The 23,248-nt window shown below is 38.2% G+C and overlaps 1 protein-coding gene across 4 annotated transcripts in view; it reads left to right on the forward strand.

Annotated features, from left to right (window-relative positions):
* The first annotated feature begins 618 nt into the window (after window positions 1-618).
* med30 (mediator complex subunit 30) overlaps window positions 619-23,248 on the forward strand; it is a 35,867-nt gene continuing 13,237 nt past the window's right edge. For 2 of the 4 annotated variants that reach the window (XM_007245753.4, XM_049475477.1), the window contains exons 1-4: window positions 619-707; window positions 2,986-3,214; window positions 3,573-3,731; window positions 13,095-13,202. In XM_007245753.4, coding sequence (XP_007245815.1) covers window positions 3,062-3,214; window positions 3,573-3,731; window positions 13,095-13,202 — 420 coding nt within the window. In that variant the 5' untranslated portion in view covers window positions 619-707; window positions 2,986-3,061. Of the gene's footprint in view, window positions 714-2,985; window positions 3,215-3,572; window positions 3,732-13,094; window positions 13,203-20,567; window positions 21,927-23,248 lie in introns of those variants that run through there. The other 2 variants (XM_007245755.4, XM_007245754.3) reach the window with 2 other exon arrangements.

Below are 23,248 nucleotides of genomic sequence, written 5' to 3' on the forward strand. Positions count from 1 at the left end.
ATTACAAGAAAGAAAAAATCCATGAACACTAGATGGCGCACTGGACTCTATCTACACAGTCAGAATGAAAAAACAATGGCTCTGCTGATCTACTGAACACATAGATATTAGGAACATTTATGTTAAAAAAAAGACATAGATTTTGGGAAAGACTATTTTTTTAACTGGAAAAAATAAACTAATTGAATATTATATTATATTATATTATATTGTATTATATATAAAAAAACACATTTCTTAGACACATTTCTTAGATTTATTTTTAAACAAATTTATTTTGCGGAAGACCCTCTTTTTAATAAAAAACAAAAACAAATAAAGAATGCTCTTCTTAATTAACTAATTTTATAATATATTATATTATATTATATTATATTATAAACAATAAAAAAGCACATAGCACATTCCTGAATAAATTAATATTTGGTATGGTTGGTCTTTTTAACTGGAAAAGAATAATGATAAAAAATGATAAAGAAAATTATATTATATTATATTATATTTTTGGATTTTTTTTTAACTAATAAACATTAATTATAAAGGATAATGTTTTAAGAGGAAACTAGATGCGCGTTTATTCAGGGTTTTACAGTAAAACCTCTCAAACTCTCGCGATTCCTGACGGGAGCGGGGAGTCAGTCGTAGCTAAGTGAGGAATGACATCTTGTCAACAACATAAACAGCAGCGGCAGCAGCGCGAGTTACAGGTAAAGGTGTGTGTGTTATAGTGTTATACAGTATCTGAGTGTGTGCAGTAACCTGGGGTTATGTGCTTATACGGAGTGTGAGTGTGTCCCGGGCTCAGAGCTCCAGGTGAGAGGGAGGTTAGCAGGTGTGCTACACTGATTAGCCCGGTGTTCCATCGAGTTATGCTGTCCATCGATACGTGCTTCCTAAAGACACTGCGCATGCGCTAACCTGCACGTTTAGACTATTCCTCGTCTGCTTTTTTTGTTGTTTTTTTGTGCATTAAACGACCTGGACTCTCTGTCATTGCACAAAAGCATACATGGAAATTACTAATAAGAGTAATAAATACATTCATTATTATTTAACAAAATACAAAAGCAATTTGTAATAATGGCATTGTCATGAATTTACCATGATATAGTGATTTATGCTGTTCAAATATAGTAACTCTACATCTACTAAGATTTCTGCTGGTAACATGCTCTAATATGGTGCTTCTTTTGTATTTTTACAGTTAAATATACACTAGGGTAGCACGGTTTGACTAGGTAGCACATCTCGACAGAACACCGGATCTCTGTAAAGTCTCTGAGCTCAGCTCATACTGTCAGATTTACTACAGTGTGATCTGTATCACTCTTATAATTCACCATTAATAACATTAAACACCACCACAAACTCACAGAGATAAACATAAACTAAACACACCTGCTGCTGCTGTCTTAATGCTGCCTGATCTTATTATTGTACTGTACAGCTAAACTAAAATAGACTAGGGGAATACCTGATTAAAACACCTGCTGATTACTCTCAGCATTAACATCATAAAGACTATATCCAGTAGTAGTAGTAGTAATAATAATAATAGTAATAATAATACTAATAATAATAATTTATAATAATATTAATTTATTAATAATAAATTAGCTTTGTGCTGCAAATAAAAACACTATAGTAACCCATAAGAGACCAGATCCATTTTAGATTACATTACATTACATTAATTTTGGCAGATGCTTTTGTCCAAACCGACTTACAATAATGATGTACATATGGTATATATAGTATTTAAGACTGGGCCTAAAGGAGGCCAAATAGGAATAGAGGTATAGAGGAGCAAGGAAGTGAAGAAGGAAATGAGGTTGGACCTTGTTTGTTTGTTAGAGTGTTACAAGTGTTATTTCTGGATATTGATACCAAATTCAAAATCGAATCAGATAAATCCAGCCAGCATTTTATTCATTTTTTTTTGTTACTGTGGGCTTGGGCTGGGAGGTAAATCAAATTCCTCCTTGTGGCATGTGTTTTTTGGTATTAAAATATCCTTTTAATGTTTGTTATATTATTTTGTTTATCAAAAAACATAATGTTTATTTACTTTTTTGTTTCCTAACTAAAACAGTGTTTATTTTGTTTTTTGTTAAATTTTGTAATGCCTCAGGGCAACATGAGAATAATATTGCCAAAAGTTCATGCCATTGTTTTTATGGCCCTCTTTATTCTCATGTAGACAGTCACCAGATATTTTCAGCAACAGCTTGAATTCCTGCATTTGCACTGAATTTATTTTGCAAATATGTTCTCCTATCCTGTTATTGGTGTAAAAGAAGCCCCTATCACTTGCATTGTAAGCTTGTTGGGACCATTGGCTATTAAAGCGCTGTATTTTTTAACGCTTGGGCAAACAAAGGTGGGCTATTTAACGGAAGTTTATATTCATGTTCATGTTTCACTACACCCCAAATCCATTTCACACAGAATGTCTGATTTAAATGCACACGTGAATGAAATATCATAACCTTATGCCTCCCACTATGAAGCCTCAATTGAACTCATACTGGTAATTAATGTCACCTTGCCATGAGCACACTGTGGTCAATCTCAATCACAAGATAACACCTTCCAATATATGTGTGTATGTGTTGGTCTTCCTAAGTCGTTCCATGGGGTAACACTTCATGATTAATTTACATACTGATATCCCATGAGTTTTGAGTCAAAGGTGTTAAAAGCAAGTACTGTAGTAACAGGCTCTACTTTTAAAGAACGTTTTTACATTAGATGTTAGAAGATTGTGATAAAAATAAGTGGGCTTTAAGACCCTGTAGCTGATGCTTGGCATTGGGCATGTTGACTTTAGGTTAATTGTATGTATGGCTACTCCAAAGCACCTCAGATTGTCTGATTCTGCTAGCAGTGCTTTTAAATATACAGAGACTATACTATACAAGCTCATGACCACACATGTCCATTCTAACCCACTTCTTTAACCCTCTCCCATGACTATAATCTCAGGTTGGCTGTGGCCAAGGCATGCCATCGTGTGACGCTGAGTAGCCACCTGCCACTGTGCCCCCTCCCCTCTGTCCCCATGACAACCCCTCCGCTTGCCCAGTTCCCTGGGCAGCAGGCGCAGGCAGTGCGGGATGTGAACACGGCGTCGCTGTGCCGCATCGGGCAGGAGACCGTGCAGGACATCGTCTTAAGAACCATGGAGATCTTTCAGCTACTGAGAAACATGCAGGTAGGCACAGTGTGTCAGTATGGGAATGGAGGAAATGACATGAATGATGAGTACTGAGCAGATGTGAAGGTCAGCTTTTGTTTTACTTGGATCTGAACATTCCTGCCTGTACCCAGATGACTGTGCAGATATAAAAATAACTGCACCTTGGGCCTAACCTGAACCCACTTGATAAAAATACACTTTAAAGCAACCAAGAACATTTTTTAAGGAACATTTTATTAAATGCGCTGCTTTCCCTTTGGGTACACTTGTTCCTGACCCTGCCCATCACTGAGCAAAATCACATCACTGTGAAAGAGTATGGCTTGTAGTTCTATTATTTGTCTCTAATCATCTTTCTTGCCCACATTCCCAGCTGCCAAACGGGGTCACATACCATCCTAATACTCACCAGGACCGCCTGGGAAAGCTGCAGGAGCACTTGAGGATGCTGTCAGTTCTCTTCCGCAAACTGCGCCTGGTCTACGACAAATGCAATGAAAACTGCGCCGGCCTGGACCCCATCCCTCCTGAGGTTAGCATTCAATTTCATACTGTATCAGATCATAGCAGAAAAGATAACTGTTGACAGTTCTTTAAACGGACTGTCACTGTGATCGGAGGATCGCCGGTTCAAATCCCAGATCATGCTACTGTACCTGATGACCACTGTTAAAAGCTTATGGCTTAGTGGATGATTAGTTTATTTGTGAAGGTTATTTGTAAGGTTATATGTTTTGTTTTTGGCCGAATCCCATTTCACCTCTTGGCCCTACTACTACATGTTTGGGTCAAACGTTGCTGAACAGATTGAAAGATTATTATCTGCTCTGAATATCTTCGTGTAACACTTTATAAAAGAAAAAAAATGAGTCCCTGTCCAAAAATAGCTTTGCCAGTTTATTCAAAGATAATAATAAAATTTTTTGGTCAGCAATGGATAAGAAACCCCTCTCAGGGTTGCCAGCACATACACTCTGACTCCCTGCTTTGAGGAGTCTTGCCCCTAAGACCATTTCCTGCTTCTTGGCGTCTTTGGCCAACATCTGGCGTCAGCCAGCACTCTGTCACCAACACTTCAAAATGCAACAAAAATACTGAAAGAGTTCGGGAACACAATGATTTTGAAGAAAAACCCAAGTCCAAGGTTTACACTCGCGCACTAAAAGAGTCTACCACAGGTTACATTTGAAAATATCTCAATCATGTGGACTCAGAGACTGTAAAAAAGATGGACGCTGTGTTGCTGTTTCCATTCATTCGATAAAAATGAAGCCAAAATCTTCTGCCATGTTGGTGATCCTGAAACCTGAGTCTGCGCAGTAGAGACCAGAGGAGGGAGAAAGACTGTGGATAGCAGCCTACTCATTTAAATAACCCCGCCCCTGAGGGCTGCCTCCACAGAGCTCACACAGTCTATGGTCCCTCCCATACAGTCATTGGTCCCAGCCCTTTTACAATAACCACACCTTTTTGAATAGAGCTGGAAAACGTTTTAAAAAATTAATTCTGTGGGGATATAAAAATTTGACAATATAAGCAGAGGTTACACTAGCTGTTGCTTTTAAATAACGGAGGTAGAATTACAGTATATTGGAAAAAAATGTGATTAAAAGTTGTCAGTTTTGCCATTGAAACCTATGGGGGTTGGGTTACACAGCTTTCTGCAGCCAAACAGCAGGGGGCGCCCGACCTGTGGTGGCTTTACTTTTGAGAGACGATGCTCTGTCCAGCTATACACAGTCTATGTGTTAACTAAATACTATATTGACTTCACATCTACGACAAATGCAATGAAAACTGCGCTGGCCTGGACCCCATTCCTCCTGAGGTTAGCATTCAATTTCATTGTGCCAAATGTTGATTAGGATAAAATACAGAATTATTCATTTAACTGATAATAACATAATATACTATAAGGCAAAACTCCTCCCTATTCTTCATAAACGGCCACAGCAATTTAAGCTAGTAGGTGGAGGAGGTGAAATGCCATCAGCAGCCTGAGTCTAAGAGAGCACAGTTGAACTTAATCTCTCAGTGGTGGGCAGATGACGTTTCCTCCCCTCGTCACTTTCAGTGTGTTGCTAGTCTGCACAGGCATCTGTTTTCTGATGTATCAGAGCCATGTTGCTGCTCTTTCCTCCTAGAGCACTGGCTACCCAGTGGTGCTGCATCAGAGACAGTGTGAAATAAGATGATGGCAGACTTCACATGTATCAGAGGAAGCATTTGCTGGTCTTCACCCTCCCAGTGTTATTATTAGTGTTAGAGGAAGTTAATACCAACAGGGATCTCTTTACTGCTCATTTACTCTTTACTGCTTATTTATTCTCTACCTCAGGGGTGATAAACTGAACAAGCACCACTAACTATTACACTTGTGTCTTTATATTAAATGAAAAGAAAACTGGGTTAGATTTAGATTTTCTTTTCATTGTACTGGACTTATACCAAACGGTGGTGCAAACTGAACCTAGAATGTTGTGTAATGTTAAAGGCATAGTAGCCGTTAAAACAGTTACTGTATCTTGAAGTGGTAAAGAGATGTGCTATACATATTCATATATAATGTTAAGCTCAAAGTAGGTGAGAAGAATTGGTTTTAATTCACTTTATTCTTTAGGGACTTTTGCTGAATGCGCTACTGCATGTGTGCCAGCTTGTGATTAGTGTACCTGGTGATCACTTGGGAGAAGACTTTTTTTTTTGTTTAATGTTTTTTTTGTCCCACTTGTGTCCTTGGATATTGTGTTTTTCTCAGATTGATCAATTTATGGCTTTTTTTCTTGTCTGTTCCAGACATTCTTTTTCAGAAATTGTTCCAGACATTGTGTCATTTAAAAATTATGCACTAATCTCAAATGCATTACAGATATTCCTCACAGATAACATTTTACTGGATTAATATTAATAATAATTAGCATTCTGGATTCTTCTGAGTTATGTGTGAATATGAAAACCTGCTGAATACTGCAGTATTTAAATGTTTGGAAAATATGCCACAATTAAAAATGCAATATTCACCACAATTCCCTACATATTACCATTTTTATTATTATAATGGAAATTCTTGCAATGGCATGTTTTAGACTCTTCCACAAAATTATGTCCAAAAGTAAATGAAAAGAAATATAAAGAAGGTCTGCACATCTATATGTTCATGCGATTATTTAATCAACCAATCCTGTGTTAGCAGTGCAGTGCATACTGTAATGCAAATATGGCTCAGCAGCTTTATGTATTTTCACATCAACCTCACCATGGAGAACAAATGTGTGTTGGTGGCATGATGATGCCAGATAGGTTGGTTTGAGAATTTCTAGAGCTGCTAGTCTTCTGATTTTTTTAGCACAATACTCTTTAGAGTTTACACAGAATCATATAACAAAGATCACAAATCATGCAGTGAGCTTCAGTTCTGCAGATGAAAACACATTATGAATAAACAGAGGTCTAAAGAGAATGTCCAGACTGGTTGGAGCTGACAGAAAGGCTACAGTCGCCCACTTTGTACCATTGTGTAGAGCAGAACAGGACTTTAGAACAACACGTCCAACTTTAAATTAAATGGACTACTGCAGTATAAGACTACATTTGATTCCACTAGTGTTCCTACAAATTGGATTAGCAGAGTAGGTATAAACAACACTACAGCAATAAGAGTCTTTGGACAAGTCACCTAACTGTACATTCTCCACAATCTGTGTAACATGACTCAAATGTCGGTCGCTCTAGATAAGAGCCTCAGCCAATGATTCTACATTCACTCAGCCTTTTACAGGGCTCCATCATTTTCCTGTTTGCTGCTCAGAGGGAAGATAATGCTGGCTGGATCCCTGCTGTTTGACTTCAGGTGCTCCATCAATTCAGCAGGAGCTGTCTCTCCAAACAGGAAGTGGGATAACGGAGGCAGCAGCATTACCTCATCACGGCTTTAATTAGCCGCAGCTCTCTCTACCGAACAGCTGGCGAAGCCGCTTGCATCAGCGCTTTCCACCACGAGCAGTCACCGGCTCCTCAGCGCTCTGGAATTTCGTTTTTTTTTTCTTTCTTCATCCATTTTCTCTCCCTCAGAGTAAAGAAACTGGGCAGACCTCATTGAGTCATTCTTTTCTGTCAGGCAGCAAACCACATCCATCCCTCAGTGTCCAAACTATGAGTAACGTGCTGTCGCTTTGCTCCTTTTACCACAGCCTGCCAGCGCACGGCCCCTACCTTCAGAACACTATATGTGTTTGGCTGGAAACTCGCTTGTTTTCCTGTCTTTGGCTCGAATTTGTCATCCCTAACAAGCGCGAAGTTCATTCGATCTCGGGCTCTTGCCTTTGTCCCTTCTCTGTCAGCTGCGCCAGTCAGCCGGTTCGACTCGATAAACCTTCCAGAGGCTTTTGGCTATTTTTTTTCCCTTCTTCTTGGGTTTTTTCTTTGCTCATATGATCTGATTTTTCCCCTCTCGGCTGCTCGGCTGGCATGTGACAGCATGAAAGCTGGAGAAGTCTGGCCTCAAAACTGCAGACCCACCAAAAAATGAGTGATTATGCTGACAGGGAAATGTCTGAATTCTTGGTCATGTTAATTTATATGGTAAAGCTCTATTTACTAAGTCCTGGATTGTAAAATGATATTTTTGAAAAAAAAAAATAAATCTAAATATTATGGGCACATGCATTAATAGTTATTCTTAAGAAGATTTATTTGTTTAGCCAAATTAGATGGCTTGGCTTGTTTAAACAATACTTATTGTTTTGCTCAGGCTGTTAGGAACTCTATGTTAAGATAACTATAAAATCATTTTTCAGCAATTGATTGTTTTTGTATTTAACAAAACAAAAATGCACAGTATAATTTGTTCCAGTGCAAGAGGGAATGCTGCAGTACACAGACAGCTAAGTCATGCTTAGTAGCACAGAATAGGAAAAGTTGGTCTTAGGGCCTACAGCACTGAGGTCAGAAAGTCAACCATTTCTTAAAACACAACCTAAAACATATCTAAAAAAAAATGCAGCACAGGGGAATGACTACACACTGACGACAAGGGAAGTGGGGCAGAGATAATAGCCCCAGAGACAATAGCCTGAGTAGCCTTGTTGTGTTTGTATGTGTGTCTTAGTACACAGATGTGAATGCTTTATCTGCCATATAATTACTTTTTCAATCTATTGTACAATAAGTAGACATCATCTGAATTATTATTATTATTGTTATTATTATTATTTTCCTGACCCCATTGAAAATATTTAAGGATTTAAACATTTTTTGCAATACTTCTCTATATTGACTAGACCAGCTGTGTGTGCATCTCACCGTAAATGTTGGCCGTTAGCTCGTCTGACAGTTGTAAATGATGCTTTGTTTTAGGTGATTTCATATATACAGTTGTGGTCAAAAGTTTACATACACTTGTAAAAAAACATAATGTTATGGCTGTCTTGAGTTTTCAATAAGTTCTACAACTCTTATTTTTCTGTGATAGAGTGATCGGAACACATACATGTTTGTCACAAAAAACAGTCATAAAATTTGGTTCTTTCATAAATTTATTATGGGTCTGCTGAAAATGTCACCAAATCTGCTGGGTCAAAAATATACATACAGCAACACAATTTGTCAATTTTGGTGATGTAGCGAGTTGTGTCAATCAAATTAGCTTCATGTCATGGCCTCTTCACTTCTTGTAAGTGATTCTGATTGACTACAGCTGTTGACTTCTCATGAGCCCATTTAAATAGGGCTCATTTGACCCAGTGATTAGACTCAGCTACAAAAGCTACAATGGGAAAGTCAAAGGAACTCAGTGTGGATCTGAAAAAGCGAATTATTGACTTGAACAAGTCAGGGAAGTCACTTGGAGCCATTTCAAAGCAGCTACAGGTCCCAAGAGCAACTGTGCAGACAATTATACGCAAGTATAAAGTGCATGGAACAGTTGTGTCACTGCCACGATCAGGAAGAAAACGCAAGCTATCACATGCTGCCGAGAGGAGATTGGTCAGGATGGTTAAGAGTCAACCAAGAATCACCAAGAAGCAGGTCTGCAAGGATTTGGAAGCTGATGGAACACAGGTGTCAGTCTCCACAGTCAAGCGTGTTTTACATCGCCATGGACTGAGAGGCTGCCGTGCAAGAAAGAAGCCCTTGCTCCAGAAAAGGCACCTTAAGACTCGGCTGAAGTTTGCTGCTGATCACATGGACAAAGATAAAACCTTCTGGAGGAAAGTTCTCTGGTCAGACGAAACAAAAATTGAGCTGTTTGGCCACAACACCCAGCAATATGTTTGGAGGAGAAAAGGTGAGGCCTTTAATCCCAGGAACACCATGCCTACTGTCAAGCATGGTGGTGGTAGTATTATGCTCTGGGGATGTTTTGCTGCCAGTGGAACTGGTTCTTTGCAGAAAGTAAATGGGATAATGAAGAAGGAGGATTACCTCCAAATTCTGCAGGAAAACTTAAAACCATCAGCCCGAAGGTTGGGTCTTGGGCGCAGTTGGGTGTTCCAACAAGACAATGACCCCAAACACACATCAAAAGTGGTAAAGGAATGGCTAAACCAGGCTAGAATTAAGGTTTTAGAATGGCCTTCCCAAAGTCCTGACTTAAACCCCATTGAGAACACGTGGACAGTGCTAAAGAAACGGGTTCATGCAAGAAAACCATCACATTTAGCTGAACTGCACCAATTCTGTCAAGAAGAGTGGTCAAACATTCGACCTGAAGCTTGCCAGGAGCTTGTGGATGGCTACCAAAAGCGCCTAGTTGCCGTGAAAATGGCCAAGGGACATGTAACCAAATACTAATGTTGCTGTATGTATATTTTTGACCCAGCAGATTTGGTGACATTTTCAGCAGACCCATAATAAATTTATGAAAGAACCAAATTTTATGACTGTTTTTTGTGACAAACATGTATGTGTTCCGATCACTCTATCACAGAAAAATAAGAGTTGTAGAACTTATTGAAAACTCAAGACAGCCATAACATTATGTTTTTTTACAAGTGTATGTAAACTTTTGACCACAACTGTATATATATATATATATATATATATATATATATATATATATATATATATATATATATATATATATATATATATATATATATATATATATATACCATTTCAGCAGTGCATCATACCTGGACAAATCTGCTAGTCCTGGAAGAGAGCAGCTTTCATGCCCTGCATGATACGGTCATGGATCCCTCTTTCTCTCTCTCTCTCTTTCCCGAGTGCTGGAGTGTAGCATCCTTGAATCTTTGCACCAGCAGGTGTCAGTGTGATTTCAGCAGAGGTGACACTCTGCACTACTAATATTGAGCGTTTGTCAAGGTCGTTTCAGGATGGGACTGTTTACAACATAAATTGCTTGTTAGAAGACTGGAGTGAAACTGGCTGAATGGAATGGGAACTATTAGGACAGATGAATGCTGTAAGGACAGTGAGGACAGGCTGCGGCTGAACCCAAGGCTATTTCACAGCTAAATCCAAGCAGTAATATAGTTGGGAACTGATAACCGGAGTAGATTAAATAGGAAAGCCATATTTCTCTAGAAAAAATTCCAAATTTTAAGAGTTTCAAAGCAATTCTTCACTGTCACAAAAATCATGTATCACAAGTTTTACTGTTTTTCCATGCATAACATAATGTGAATTCGGTAGTTGTGCCAATTTGTCATAAATGTCAGACTGGACCAGTAAAAATGCTCCAAAATGACTAAATAATTTCCATTGAAAGTTATGAAGTTTTTTTTTCTTTCCTGCAAAATGTACCTTTTCTACATACAGCTCTGGGAAAAAAATTAAGAAACTGAATCAGTTTTTGCTATTTATAGGTATATGTTTGAGTAAAAGGAACATTGTTGTTTTATTCTATAAACTACAGACAACATTTCTCCCAAATTCCAAATAAAAATATTGTCATTTAGAGCAATTATTTGCAGAAAATGAGAAATGGCTGAAATAACAAAAAAGATGCAGAGCTTTCAGACCTCAAATAATGCAAAGAAAACAAATTCATATTCATATTCAAGTTTTAAGAGTTCAGAAATCAATATTTGTTTTGGAATAACTCTGGTTTTAATCACAGTTTCATGCATCTTGGCATGTTCTCCTCCACCAGTCTTACACACTGCTTTTGAGTAGCTTTATGCCACTCCTGGTGCAAAAATGCAAGCAGTTCAGCTTGGTTTGATGGCTTGTGATCGTCCACCCTCTTGATTATATTCCAAAAGTTTTACATTTTGTAAAATTCACTTGTCTGCTTGAATGGGCAATTCTAGCCAGATGCCACCGGTCACAATCTTTACCAAACAATGCACTGTTTACTTGCACAACTTGAAATGGAATGTCCCATCCATCTGGCACATATTATTAGGCCTTGTCTAACCACTGCTAATGAATGTCACCTTGCTGTGAGCACACATGCCAGTTTTTAACCCTAACTTTATGTATAGAGGTGTGGGTGTTCCCAAGCCGTCCCCTGAGAAAACAGTTTATACACAATTTACATACAGCTCTCCCAGGACTTAAAGTTACACAGCAAAATACATTTCAGAAGCAATGCTTTATTTGTTTTTAAGTAATCTCAGACAGATTGAAGTCATATGAGTGGTGAATGCTGAGTTCTCAGGTTTTGTAGAAACAGGAAAAAATGCGACATATCAAGACGAACACTGTGTATGACAGCTTGTTTTAAACAAACTGCCTCAGGAAGGATGATACAAACTGACAGAGATGCACGCGCACTTTAAAAAACATATAGCGGCTTAAAAACAACCAAAAATACCGCATGCTGCAGCAAAGAATGGAACTTAAACCTGAATCATCTGTCTTTTCTGAAAATGTGCCTTTAGTTTCCTTAATATCTGTTTATTTATAGATAGATTTTTGTTAGGGCTGTCAATCAAGAATGTTCTGTAAAAATAGTCTATTAGGAAAATGAAGAAAATATTATTATAATTATTAATAATAATATATGTTATTAAAAATAATTATTATATTTATAAAACACCTGTAATGCAAGGCCTGTTTGTGATGGTAAGGCAACTGGGTCAGAACATCTCCAAAACATCAGGTGTGTCTTGTGGTGTGTTCCTGGTGGTCAATATTTACCTACCCAGGTTGTTTAAGAAATGAATCATCTGTGAAGTGGTGACAGGTTATGGGCACCTAAGGCTCACTGTTTAGATTCATAGAGGCTCCACCTCACAACTTAAAGGAGAACTCTGGTGTAAAATGGACTTTTGTTGTAGTAAACCATGACAAAAAGTACTTACCTTTGATGAACAGCACACCTCCGCTCTCCCACAGCGTTCTGAGATCCAGACATTTTAACAGTTTATCCCCAAACACCCTTCAGACTGAAAGACACGGGGCATAATTTGCCCCAATAAATCAATTTTTCCACCGTTATCCAGCCTCAAAGTAGCTCCACACCTCCTTGCTAGAATCTGGAGAGCTTTGACATTAAAAACGAGACATTAATAACTTAAAAAGTTCACAAGAAGCTTATTAAAAACCACTGTTTACATCCTATAACGCTAACTTCAGCTCCGTGCACCGCCATCTTTGAACTGATAATGACAGATATATATACATAGACTCTGCATAGCATAGCAGCCAGCACCATTTATCAGGGCATCAAAAAAACAATTAATTTTTCTACAATAAAAGTCAATTTTATATCGCAGTTCTTCATTAATGCTGCTTACATTTGATGACACATACCCCAGGACACCTTTCTCAAATGCTCAAATCTGTTGTGGTTACACAAAAAGGTGTTCTACTCTCCATTAGGAAGGTAGTTTAATGTTATGGCTGGTCAGTGTACATTTATGCTACAAAAATATTGTTCAGTTTGTGTTAGACACTCTGTTCTCTGTTTTTCTCTCTTCTCCAGCAACTCATTCCCTATGTGGAGGACGACAGCTCAAAGCTGGACGACCGTGGAGCCAGTCAGATACGTTCATCCAGCGAGGAGAGGAGAGAAGTGCTGGAGGTCAACAAGGTCAGTACACACTCTTCGCGTTTCCTCATATTCCAAAATAAGTACAGTAGAATCTTTTCCTTTTGGTCTTTTTATGATCCATGCTCGAGTCTTGAGTCGAGACTAAATTGATAGATTTCCAGACGTTAACTTGTACCATCCTGTGAAACACCAAAGTCTGTCTCTGGAGAAATCTGACCCGGTGTTCCAGCGCAGCTTTTTCTTTCACCACAGAGAAAGACGAGTAATCCTGAGTGGTGCCATGTTCTGTCTGGACATGTTGAACCTTTACGATGGTCTCGTTTAAAATGAGCTGCATTCATGAAAGCAGGAGAAGCAGCAGGGCTCGAGCGCTGTGGGCCCTGGAGCTTTGGGCTGGCCAAACGGCCAGCTGCAAATTACATGCTGGATGAGGAGAACATGTTGGGGGAATAAGGGATGGGGAACTCAGGGGAGGTCAGCGACACAGCAGAATGTGGGGAGCAGATGTTAGTCGCTTCGCTGCATCTGCTTCTTCGGGCACAGCCAGCTACGCTTTCGAGCATGGGAGGGATGATGGATGGGTGTTTGGATGGAATATTTATATTAAGGCGTTTAAGGAGCATATTATTTATATGAACAATCCAATAAAAAGAAAACGGTAGAGAAGCAATTTCTCAAGGGTAAAATTACATTGAATCATTAGTGACTATTCATCTTTATTAGCACATTATTAGTCTGACATTGCACACAGTCACCATTACAGACATTTTAATTTACCTGGGAGGATAGGAGCCTGGCTTGAAATGAGACTTTAAAATAATCAAGCTTACACTCTGACACACTTTCAATTTATCATTTAAAGCAGTATTTATTTCTGTTTTTGTAGCAGCCACTTAACAGTACAATTAGGAGCTCCTAGTTTACCATAGAAACACCCTATCAACCACCTTCAAGGTGGTTGATAGGGTGTTTCTATGGTAATAGAAACCTTTGCAAATCCCTAGCAACCATCTAGCAACACCATAGCAGTCACATGCTATACAGAGGGGTCTACCTAGTAGCACCATTGCAACCCCCTAGCAACCACTTAGCAAAAAAAAAGGTATACAACGCCACCTAGGAATACCATATCAACCACTTAGTAACACCAAAGCAGCCCTATAGCAACACAGATGGAATATGGCCTCCACTATTAACTGATCTGTGCAGTAAACAGTGAACACTCATACATTCCAGCCACCACTGCCCCTTAGAAACACTATAACAGTCCCAGGCAACACCATATACAATAACTGTTACTCTCAATGCTTGGCAACACCTGAGCAACCACCTCATAGAGACAACTTAGTAAAAATCTTGGATACAACAGCCACACCATAGCAGTCACCTAGAAACTACATTGCAGGACATAAGCACCTACCTAAGACATAATAGCAAATAACCTTCAACAACATAGCAAAACCATAGCAACCACCTGGGATACGATATCCACCAGTGGGAATCACTTGAGTGCAATTATTCTACTTTTCAGGAAATTATTTTGGTATTGCATCTTATGACATTACACTTCTGCACAGATTAGACACATTACTATTACTGTGTAATATAAAACCTAATGAAGTCAGTAGTTTTTTTATTTAGCTTATTGTACAACAAATGTGTATTATTTAGGCTTATATTTCTTTTATTCCTGAAGTCACTTTATAACTATTGTAAAAAACAAAACTGATTTGTTCTGAAAGGGAGAAAGGGATGAGTCCTGTTTTTTTTTTTTTCCATACATGTAACTATACATTTGATTTTACGGAACATATTCTCCCTTTTTTCCTAAATGGTCAAAAAACTGTTTTGTCTGCTCCATATTTTAGAAACCTTATGCTCTTAAACATGAACAGCCATGTTTGTGGTCCTTACTGTAGATAGGGTGGAGTGGTATGTATGATAATGCCCTGCTGCTCTCTGTGGTGTTCTGGCTGTGAATAATGGTTGTGTCCTCGTTATTTGTCGATTGGGGTAATTGCTGTTTGTCAGGAGCTTGATGAAATATGGCTTTGCAGTCTGCTGAGCAGTAGAGTGGCCTTCATCCCCGTGACTGTTCTCATCACATTCACACTCACGGACAGACCGCTCCTACAGGCCAGCGAGTGAGACTTATTTAGATTATATTTTATTCATTTCCTTTTACTTTTCATCTTGATTTTCAGTTACGTAACTGTGAAAATGCACCTTTGTTATGCATAGCAGCTTTTGCATATTAAACATGTCATAATATAATACAGCTGTATGTCTGCTGTCTTTATCATAATTTATTAATAATTAAAAGTTAATTGCCCTTTAGAAAGGCATAATTGCTTTATTATACTATCATATTATGATTAGATCAGTTTCATAAAACGGTCTTAGAATGATTAAAACAATAGTAGTGTTCTGTGGAATGATGGAGCTCCAGCCAGTACAAGTGGGATGAGTTGGGGAAGTTGGTGATGAGGTGGGGTGATGAGTATTCAGCATGCTGATCTTCCTAACACCCTTATTAATAAATGCAATTACCGGTATGGTAAATCTTCACATCAGTGCTCAGAAATCTAGTAGAAACCTTTCCTGGACAGCTGAAACTGTTACTCCAACAAAGCAGTAAAAAAATAAACTCTATATTTTTGTAATACCCTTGATTTCTGAAGAAGTAAGACATTAAATTTTAAATTTGTTGAATTTGTTCCGTTAAACTAAATGGATCTAAATGTGTAGATACTCTCTGGAGGCTAGAGGCAGCCACAGGAAATGCTGAACACAAACTGTGCTGATGTTCAGCACCGGTGTGAGTGGAGTGGAATCGGTTCATTACCAGGCTTGGGATAACAATTTATAGAAGCACCTGGACGTGAAGATGACAAGCCTGTCAGGCCTTCTCGCCCATTATCCCTCTTGGGGATCTGGAGCTCCTGTGGTGTTGGGGGCGGTGCCTGTGGCCCCAGGTCCCCGGTGCAGAGGGCCGTCGTCCTTGCTGTCGCTGTGGTGGCGGGTTATGTCTCGTCAGAGCGGGCGGTTTGATTTAATACCGCTCTAAGTGTGAATAAATTCCTGTCACAGCCCATTAAGAAGGCCTTGGAGAGATCACGGCTCTTATTAATTCTCCCGCGTCTCTCTCTGCTCTGCGCTCTCCCCCTCCGTCCCTCTCCCCTCTGTCTGCTTTTTTTTTTAATACCCTGTTAATTACCGTGTCTGTCCTCTTTATTCAAATGAGAGAGTGAGATATTATGGAGGAGAATGTTTATAATCTCAAATAGCACCCTTCGAAACGGGCGGCGGGCGCATAATGAGCGGCGGTGTTGGCGGCACATTGGCTGCGGGTGTTATCGCTGGAGCAGTGCTGGGGCTGAGGGAGCCTGCAGGAGTGCTGCTGCTGATAAACAAACCAACACACACACACACACACACATCCTCGCAAACCCAGCATCATCCGTAATGAGACCCTGGCTTGTCTCGGCCCACATGCGCCTACCCATACACACGTTTGTGTACGTTGCTGGGGCTAACAGCCTGCAAGCAGGAGGTGCCCATTTCTCCACATGATTAGCCAGTTCATATGTCGCCCATTAGAGTGTGGAGGCTTCTTCAGATGGTTTGTAATGTGTGCGTGGAGAAAGTACAGCATGTTCAGGGCATGAGCGAGGGGAGGATGCCTTGGAATTGCTTCACAGTGGATTGCTTAAGGTGGAGGACATGTCTGGATCGCATTTGTCATTGTGTGCTTCATAGGCTGGGATCAGTTAAAAACAGTTGTTTATCTTCTTGCTTACTTCAGAAATGAACTGAAGCCTCTTGAGGTCTGTTTTGTTGGACTGGTGCTACACAAAAACACGACTGTTGAGAGGGATTATTAGAGAAGAGCCCTTATTATGAAACATTGAATTTTACTTACTTTATTAAAGTACGCGTTTGATGTTGAGTGTCAACATTGTTAGTTTTATCATGTTTTCTCCACACAATCATATAGACAGCTCATACAGCAGTCTATATAGCAAAACCCGAAGCAAAATTCAGTGTTTTTGTATGGTCAGGAAAAGTAGAACATGCTAGATGTCTTGGCATGGAGTTGTAGAGGTTTCTAATGATGTCTTGCCATAATCCATCCCATGTAGCTTAAATATTCATGTAGTTCCTGCAGATTTTGTTGAAGATAGTGGAGAAAGGTCTGATAAAGTGTCTGACCGTGGCAGAGTATCTGTGTCTTCAGGGGAAAACTCTTGAGATTGCAGCAGTATGTGGACAAGCATTGTCCTGTTGGAATAGCACACTGGAGTGTGCATTCAGAAAAGGTTAGGCCACTGGTTGCAGGACCTAATTAGCCTTATTAACATAGCCTTATTAGCATTGTAAAGAAGACCAAAGGTGATCCAGCTTCATAGAAAAGTTGTGACACTTGTCAACAGATTGTTCATCATGGTCTCATCACTGATCTCACCCAAGGCAAGGCAAGGGAAGTTTATTTATGTAGCACCTTTTATACACAACGCTCATTCAAAGTGCTTCACAAATTAGGAAATACAAAGAGAAGAACATGTAAGACAATAGCAATAAAAATAAAATAAGAATAAAGCATAAATAAAACATGACAAAAGCAGGATGGCATTGGATCCCACCTTTTTCTATTCACATATTTGTATGGTTTGGAATCCATCTAAAGACATTTATTTTGTTTGATCAGGACAGGTGTTGGACAGTTATTGAACTGAAAAAAAAAAAAAAGTGAACAGACCAAATAATTCATCAAATAAGTAAAATTGTGTATATAACGGTTCAGTTTTATATTTTAAACTGTTGTATTATTTGTGTTTGTTAAGCAAGACAAATACATTTAGGCCATTTAATTCTTAAAAAATATCATCATAAAAAAACTGTATTTTATTTGTTTTGGCCCAAAATTCATAATTTCTCATTTTATTGCATTTCTGATGGAAATCAGTTTAAAGAAGTGATGAAGTAGTGGACGCATCTACAGTGGGCAAACGTAAATTGGCTGCATCCCAAACCACACACTTCCATGTTTAACAAACTCCTCTAATGAATGCACTTCTAATGATGCTGCACTTTTCTACGTGCTCTTTAGTGTGGTAGTGTGTGGTTTGGGACGCAGACAGTGACTTCAGTTCTCATTAAATTGGTCCCTACCCATTCTGCCCAGTGCCTATAAACTACAAAATACTCTTTCTAATACAGCCTTCTACAGCTGACCAAGGACTCTCACAACTGCTTTAGTGAGAGCTAATAATAATAATAAAGGAGATTTTTTTTATTTGTATTTAAGGGGAAATAGTCAAATGTTTAGTATTCAAATATCAGTTCACGTTTTCTCAGAAATTCAATTAAAAAATATGTATTTTTAAATTAATAACCAGCTTGTATTTGGATCTGAAAGGCTCACTGGTGTGCAGAGATGACCACTGTTGGTACCATAAAAATCCAATGTCAGTTTCAATCCCCTGTAATACGTGAGATTTTCGCTTGTTTACCTCAGACAGTCTGTGTTCGTCTGTGGGCAGGGTGTCTGAGGCTAAGACCTACTGAAATTACAGTGCATATCTCACATCTCAGACAGCATGTGCCACCATATTAACTCCTTTAGCCAGTGGTTAGCAGTACATCTCAGCCACACAGTCTGATCTTTTATTCATCTATATTAATAACTAGTAAAAATTAGTGCACCCGCAAAAAACATGGTCTGAAAATTTGCTCAGTACGATCAGCAGATTCTCTCTTCTTATTTTTCATCCTTTTATTTCTTCTTCTTTTTCATCCTCTTCTTTTTGCCTTCCTTTATATTCTTTTTTTATCTTCTTTTTATCTTCTCTTCCTTGTCCTCCTCTTTCGTCTTTTTCTTAATCTCCTCTTTTTATTTATCTACTTTTTTCTCCTCCTTCTCCTTAACTTTCTCCTCATCCTTGTTTTTCTGTTCTTCTTTGCCTTCTTTTTCTTATCCTATCCTTCATCTTCTTTTATGTCTTCTTCTTTGTTTTTATCTCTTCCTCTCCTTCTCTTCTTTCCCCTTTACACTTCTTATTGTTCCTTTTTTTCTTCTTCTTCTTCTTTGCCTTTTTCTTATCCTTATTCTTTTTCATCTTTATCTTCTTTTACATCTTCTTCGTTTTCTTCTTCATGTACATCTTCTTCTTATTCATTTTCTTCTTCTTTGTCTTCTACTTCTTATTCCTCTTCTTATTCTTATTCTCATTCTTCTACATCCTCATCTTCTTCTTTGTTTTGATCTCTTCCTCTCCTTCTCTTCTTTCCCCTTTACACTTCTCATTGTTCCTTTTTTCTGCACATGTCTGAGTGCAGTCTTACAGAATCAAAATACAGTTTTATATCCGCATTTGTTCCAGGCTTATATTGTACCTTTTATTGGTGTAAAGCAGGATGGCTAAAATGAGTTTAAACTGGAACTACTGCTCGTCTCGCCCTCACAGATCTTCATCTTCTTTTACGTCTTCTTCTTTGTTTTCTTCTTCATCTATGTCTTCTTATTCATTTGCTTCTTCTTTGTCTTCTTTTTCATCTTCTTCATCTTCGTCTTCTTTTTCTTATTTTTCATCTTAGTCTTATTCTTCTACATCCTCATCTTCTTCTTTGTTTTTATCTCTTCCTCTCCTTCTCTTATTTCCCCTTTACACTTCTCATTGTTCCTTTTTTCTTCTTCTTCTTCTTCTTTGCTTTCTTTTTCTTATTCTTTTTCATCTTCATCTTCTTTTACGTCTTCTTCTATGCTTTCTTCTTCATCTACGTCTTCTTCTTCTTCTTCATTTTCTTCTTCTCTGTCTTCTTTTTCGTCTTCTTCTTCTTCTTCTTCTTCTTCATCTTCGTATTCTTATTCTTATTTTTCATCTTATTCTTATTCTTCTACATCCTCATCTTCTTCTTTGTTTTTATCTCTTCCTCTCCTTCTCTTCTTTCCACTTTACACTTCTCATTGTTCCTTTTTTCTTCTTTTTCTTATCCTTATTCTTTTTCATCTTCATCTTCTTTTACGTCTTCTTCTATGTTTTCTTCTTCATCTATGTCTTCTTATTCATTTTCTTCTTCTTTGTCTTCTTCTTATTCTTATTCTTATTCTCATTCTTCTACATCCTCATCTTCTTCTTTGTTTTTTATCTCTTCCTCTCCTTCTCTTCTTTCCCCTTTCCATTTCTCATTGTTCTTTTTTTCTTCTTTTTCTTCTCCTTGTTCTTTCAGTTGTAGTTGCATTAACACACATGTCTGAGTGCAGTCTTACAGAATCTGATTGGTTTCCAAAATACAGTTTTATATCCGCATTTGTTCCCGGCTTATATTGTACCTTTTATTGGTGTAAAGCAGGATGGCTAAAATGAGTTTAAACTGGAATTACTGCTCATCTCGCCCTCACAGATATCTGCTGCTCCGGTCCTCTTTCTCATGTCGGCGGTGAAGTGATCATTGGGCCCGGTAGCTGTAAGCCCCTGACAGTCAGGAGAAAGATGAAAGCGCTTTCTGCTGGAGAGATGCGAGGGCTCGACTGATTGGGACTCACTCTGCACTCCTTAAAAGAGAACCGCTGCTATTGTAGCCAGGCAGCTGCTTTCATACCGATGAACTTTCTAGCTTGTGCAGATCTTAAGCTGTGACTGGATAAACGTCCAAGTGATTTCTGGCCAGACACAACAGTGTATTTTACACATAAACACACATTTGAAAGCAGCCTAAACAGCAGGTCTGTGCTTACACTTGCTTGGGAATAACTTTGAAGGTGATTTACTTTAACTTAAAAAGAGAGCAGTCTTGTTCTTCTGTGTGTCTTTGCTGGTTCTTAACCGTTGCATCAGTTTTTCCCGCCCACCATTCCTCACAGTCTCCTCTTTACCCTGCTCGTCCTTCACCTTGATCCTACGAGCTTCCCCTCGCTGGTCTCCATCTCAGTCTGATCACAGTGGGGTGGGCTTTAGAGTCACGCTTCTTAATGCGGGCCATCGATCTCCACTCTGTCTTCTGTCTTGAACGCTTGCTTTGAAGATTTGATGAACTCTTCAGCCTGAGGATTATGTATCTATTTGAAGTGTTTTCTTCTTTATTTAAATGTAGGACTCTATTAAATACATATACATATTTTTTTCCCTTAATTATTTAAAAAAAAGTCTTTAAGGGAATATGTGCAAAATATACAATCATACAAACATAGCAATAGCAATATGCCAACATATTTAAAGGAGTTCATTTCAAAAAGAGTGCTATCCTTTAAACATACTTGTTTTTGCAAATGTATGAATGAATTTTAAAAAAGTTTATGAAATATAGTTTAATTCAGGAATTTCTCCACAAGATGGCAGATGTAGCAGTCATCACTTTGGTGCGCACCATTTGAAAATGAGTGAAATACACCTGCAGCAAATGAATGCATGTTTGCAGCCCTAATAAAAAACCTAAGAAAAGGCATACATTAGTATACCTTGTTACATATATATTTAATTGAAAGGTCAAATTTATTGAGCTTAATTATTTCCTCTTCTTAAAGTGTTTTTTTTTCTTTTCTGATTTAACGCAGTGCATGTCTTATGTTGGGCCTTGTCTATAATACATTGCAAACATTGCAGAAAACACTGCAAGTTGCCCTGTTTCATAAAAAAAATTAAAAGTGCTATTGGCGTAACCCGAAGATAATGTGTTCAGCATTTTACCCACAGTATACATTGTGATGTACCATGATGTGCTATTTTTAATGACTAAGTTCCACGATTCCACCTGTTTTCCCATGTCATGGTATTCATAGTGTATCAAATAAACACTAATGTTGCCAAGTCAGTGCTGGTTAATTAGCCATACCAAAAGAAAAATTATGTAAGAAAAATATATATATATATTTTTTTAAAGAAACTTTATTGAAAAGAGTTGAATACATATTACAACATTCCATCACATACATTAATTTCACACATTTATAACCATCATATGTAAAAAAAAGATCACATGCAGATCAACTAATTTTAAAATAATTAAAAATAAATTTTATAGTTTTAAAATTGTTCAAGGGTATTTTTTGTGGTCCTTATGTCCAGCGTTTTCAGTCTCTTTAATTCACTTATAATTTGTTTAATAACTCTGTGAGTGGGTATCTGAATTTGTTTTATTATCATTTTAAACCTAGTCTTCCACAACCTACAATTTACCATACACAATATATACCAATATTTTGTTTTTGTTTTAGGGTTCAGATTATCACTAAATACACCACAGATTATGGATTTATAATTTACTTTAATATTTATTCTTATGTCCTTAATGAAAGTCCAGGTGTCCTGAGCCCGTTGGCAGTTTTAGTTTTACAGATGCCAATCATACCATCACCTATCACCATATTTTTGCTAAGTGCTTTTTTCTACTGTGTGCTAGTATTGACTTTTCATTTGTTGGGAACACAGCACATGAGAGAGTCATGGATCTGCAGCCTGATAAATAACTACTGCAAACAAAGTAACCAAGAACAGTGCAATCAATATCACAGGCAGATGGAGGGCGAGTGGCGAAAGAGCTTGATTGAAAAATGCTCAGGAGCACAACATTGATCAATGGGGGCTCTCTGCAACATTGACACGATACACAGTGCATTCTCACCCTCTAGCTTGGTTTCCCCCTGTAGAATTACAGAGATGTGAATCTGCAGGCTTAGCAATACTCTTGTTTGTTTCTTCTTTCTGGTGTAAAACTTTCTTTGACTCTAGTTTATGCTAGCGAAGCTACTCGGTTAATGATGTGCAAAAAAAAAAGAAGCAGAAAAGAGCGCAGTGCAACCTGAAATAGATCTAGACTATATCTGCTAAAGTTCGTAGGTAACCCTTCTAATGAATGCTATTTTATCTGTTTTAAGTTGCACCCACTGCTGACACAGATGGACAAACGCATGCACACATTGTGTATAGTCCCTCTTTAATAGTACCTCTAGACTACCTCAGATAAACATGGACCTATTGCCACCATTCTTGGCCATTTAATGAGCAAGAGGGGTAGAAAGCTGCCCAGTATTGAGCTGGAATGATGGTGCTCCAACCAGTACTCTTTAGGAATGATTGGAGTGTTTG

This window comes from Astyanax mexicanus, chromosome 3 (assembly GCF_023375975.1).
Source record: "Astyanax mexicanus isolate ESR-SI-001 chromosome 3, AstMex3_surface, whole genome shotgun sequence".
In the NCBI taxonomy this organism is placed as follows: Eukaryota; Metazoa; Chordata; class Actinopteri; order Characiformes; family Acestrorhamphidae; genus Astyanax; species Astyanax mexicanus.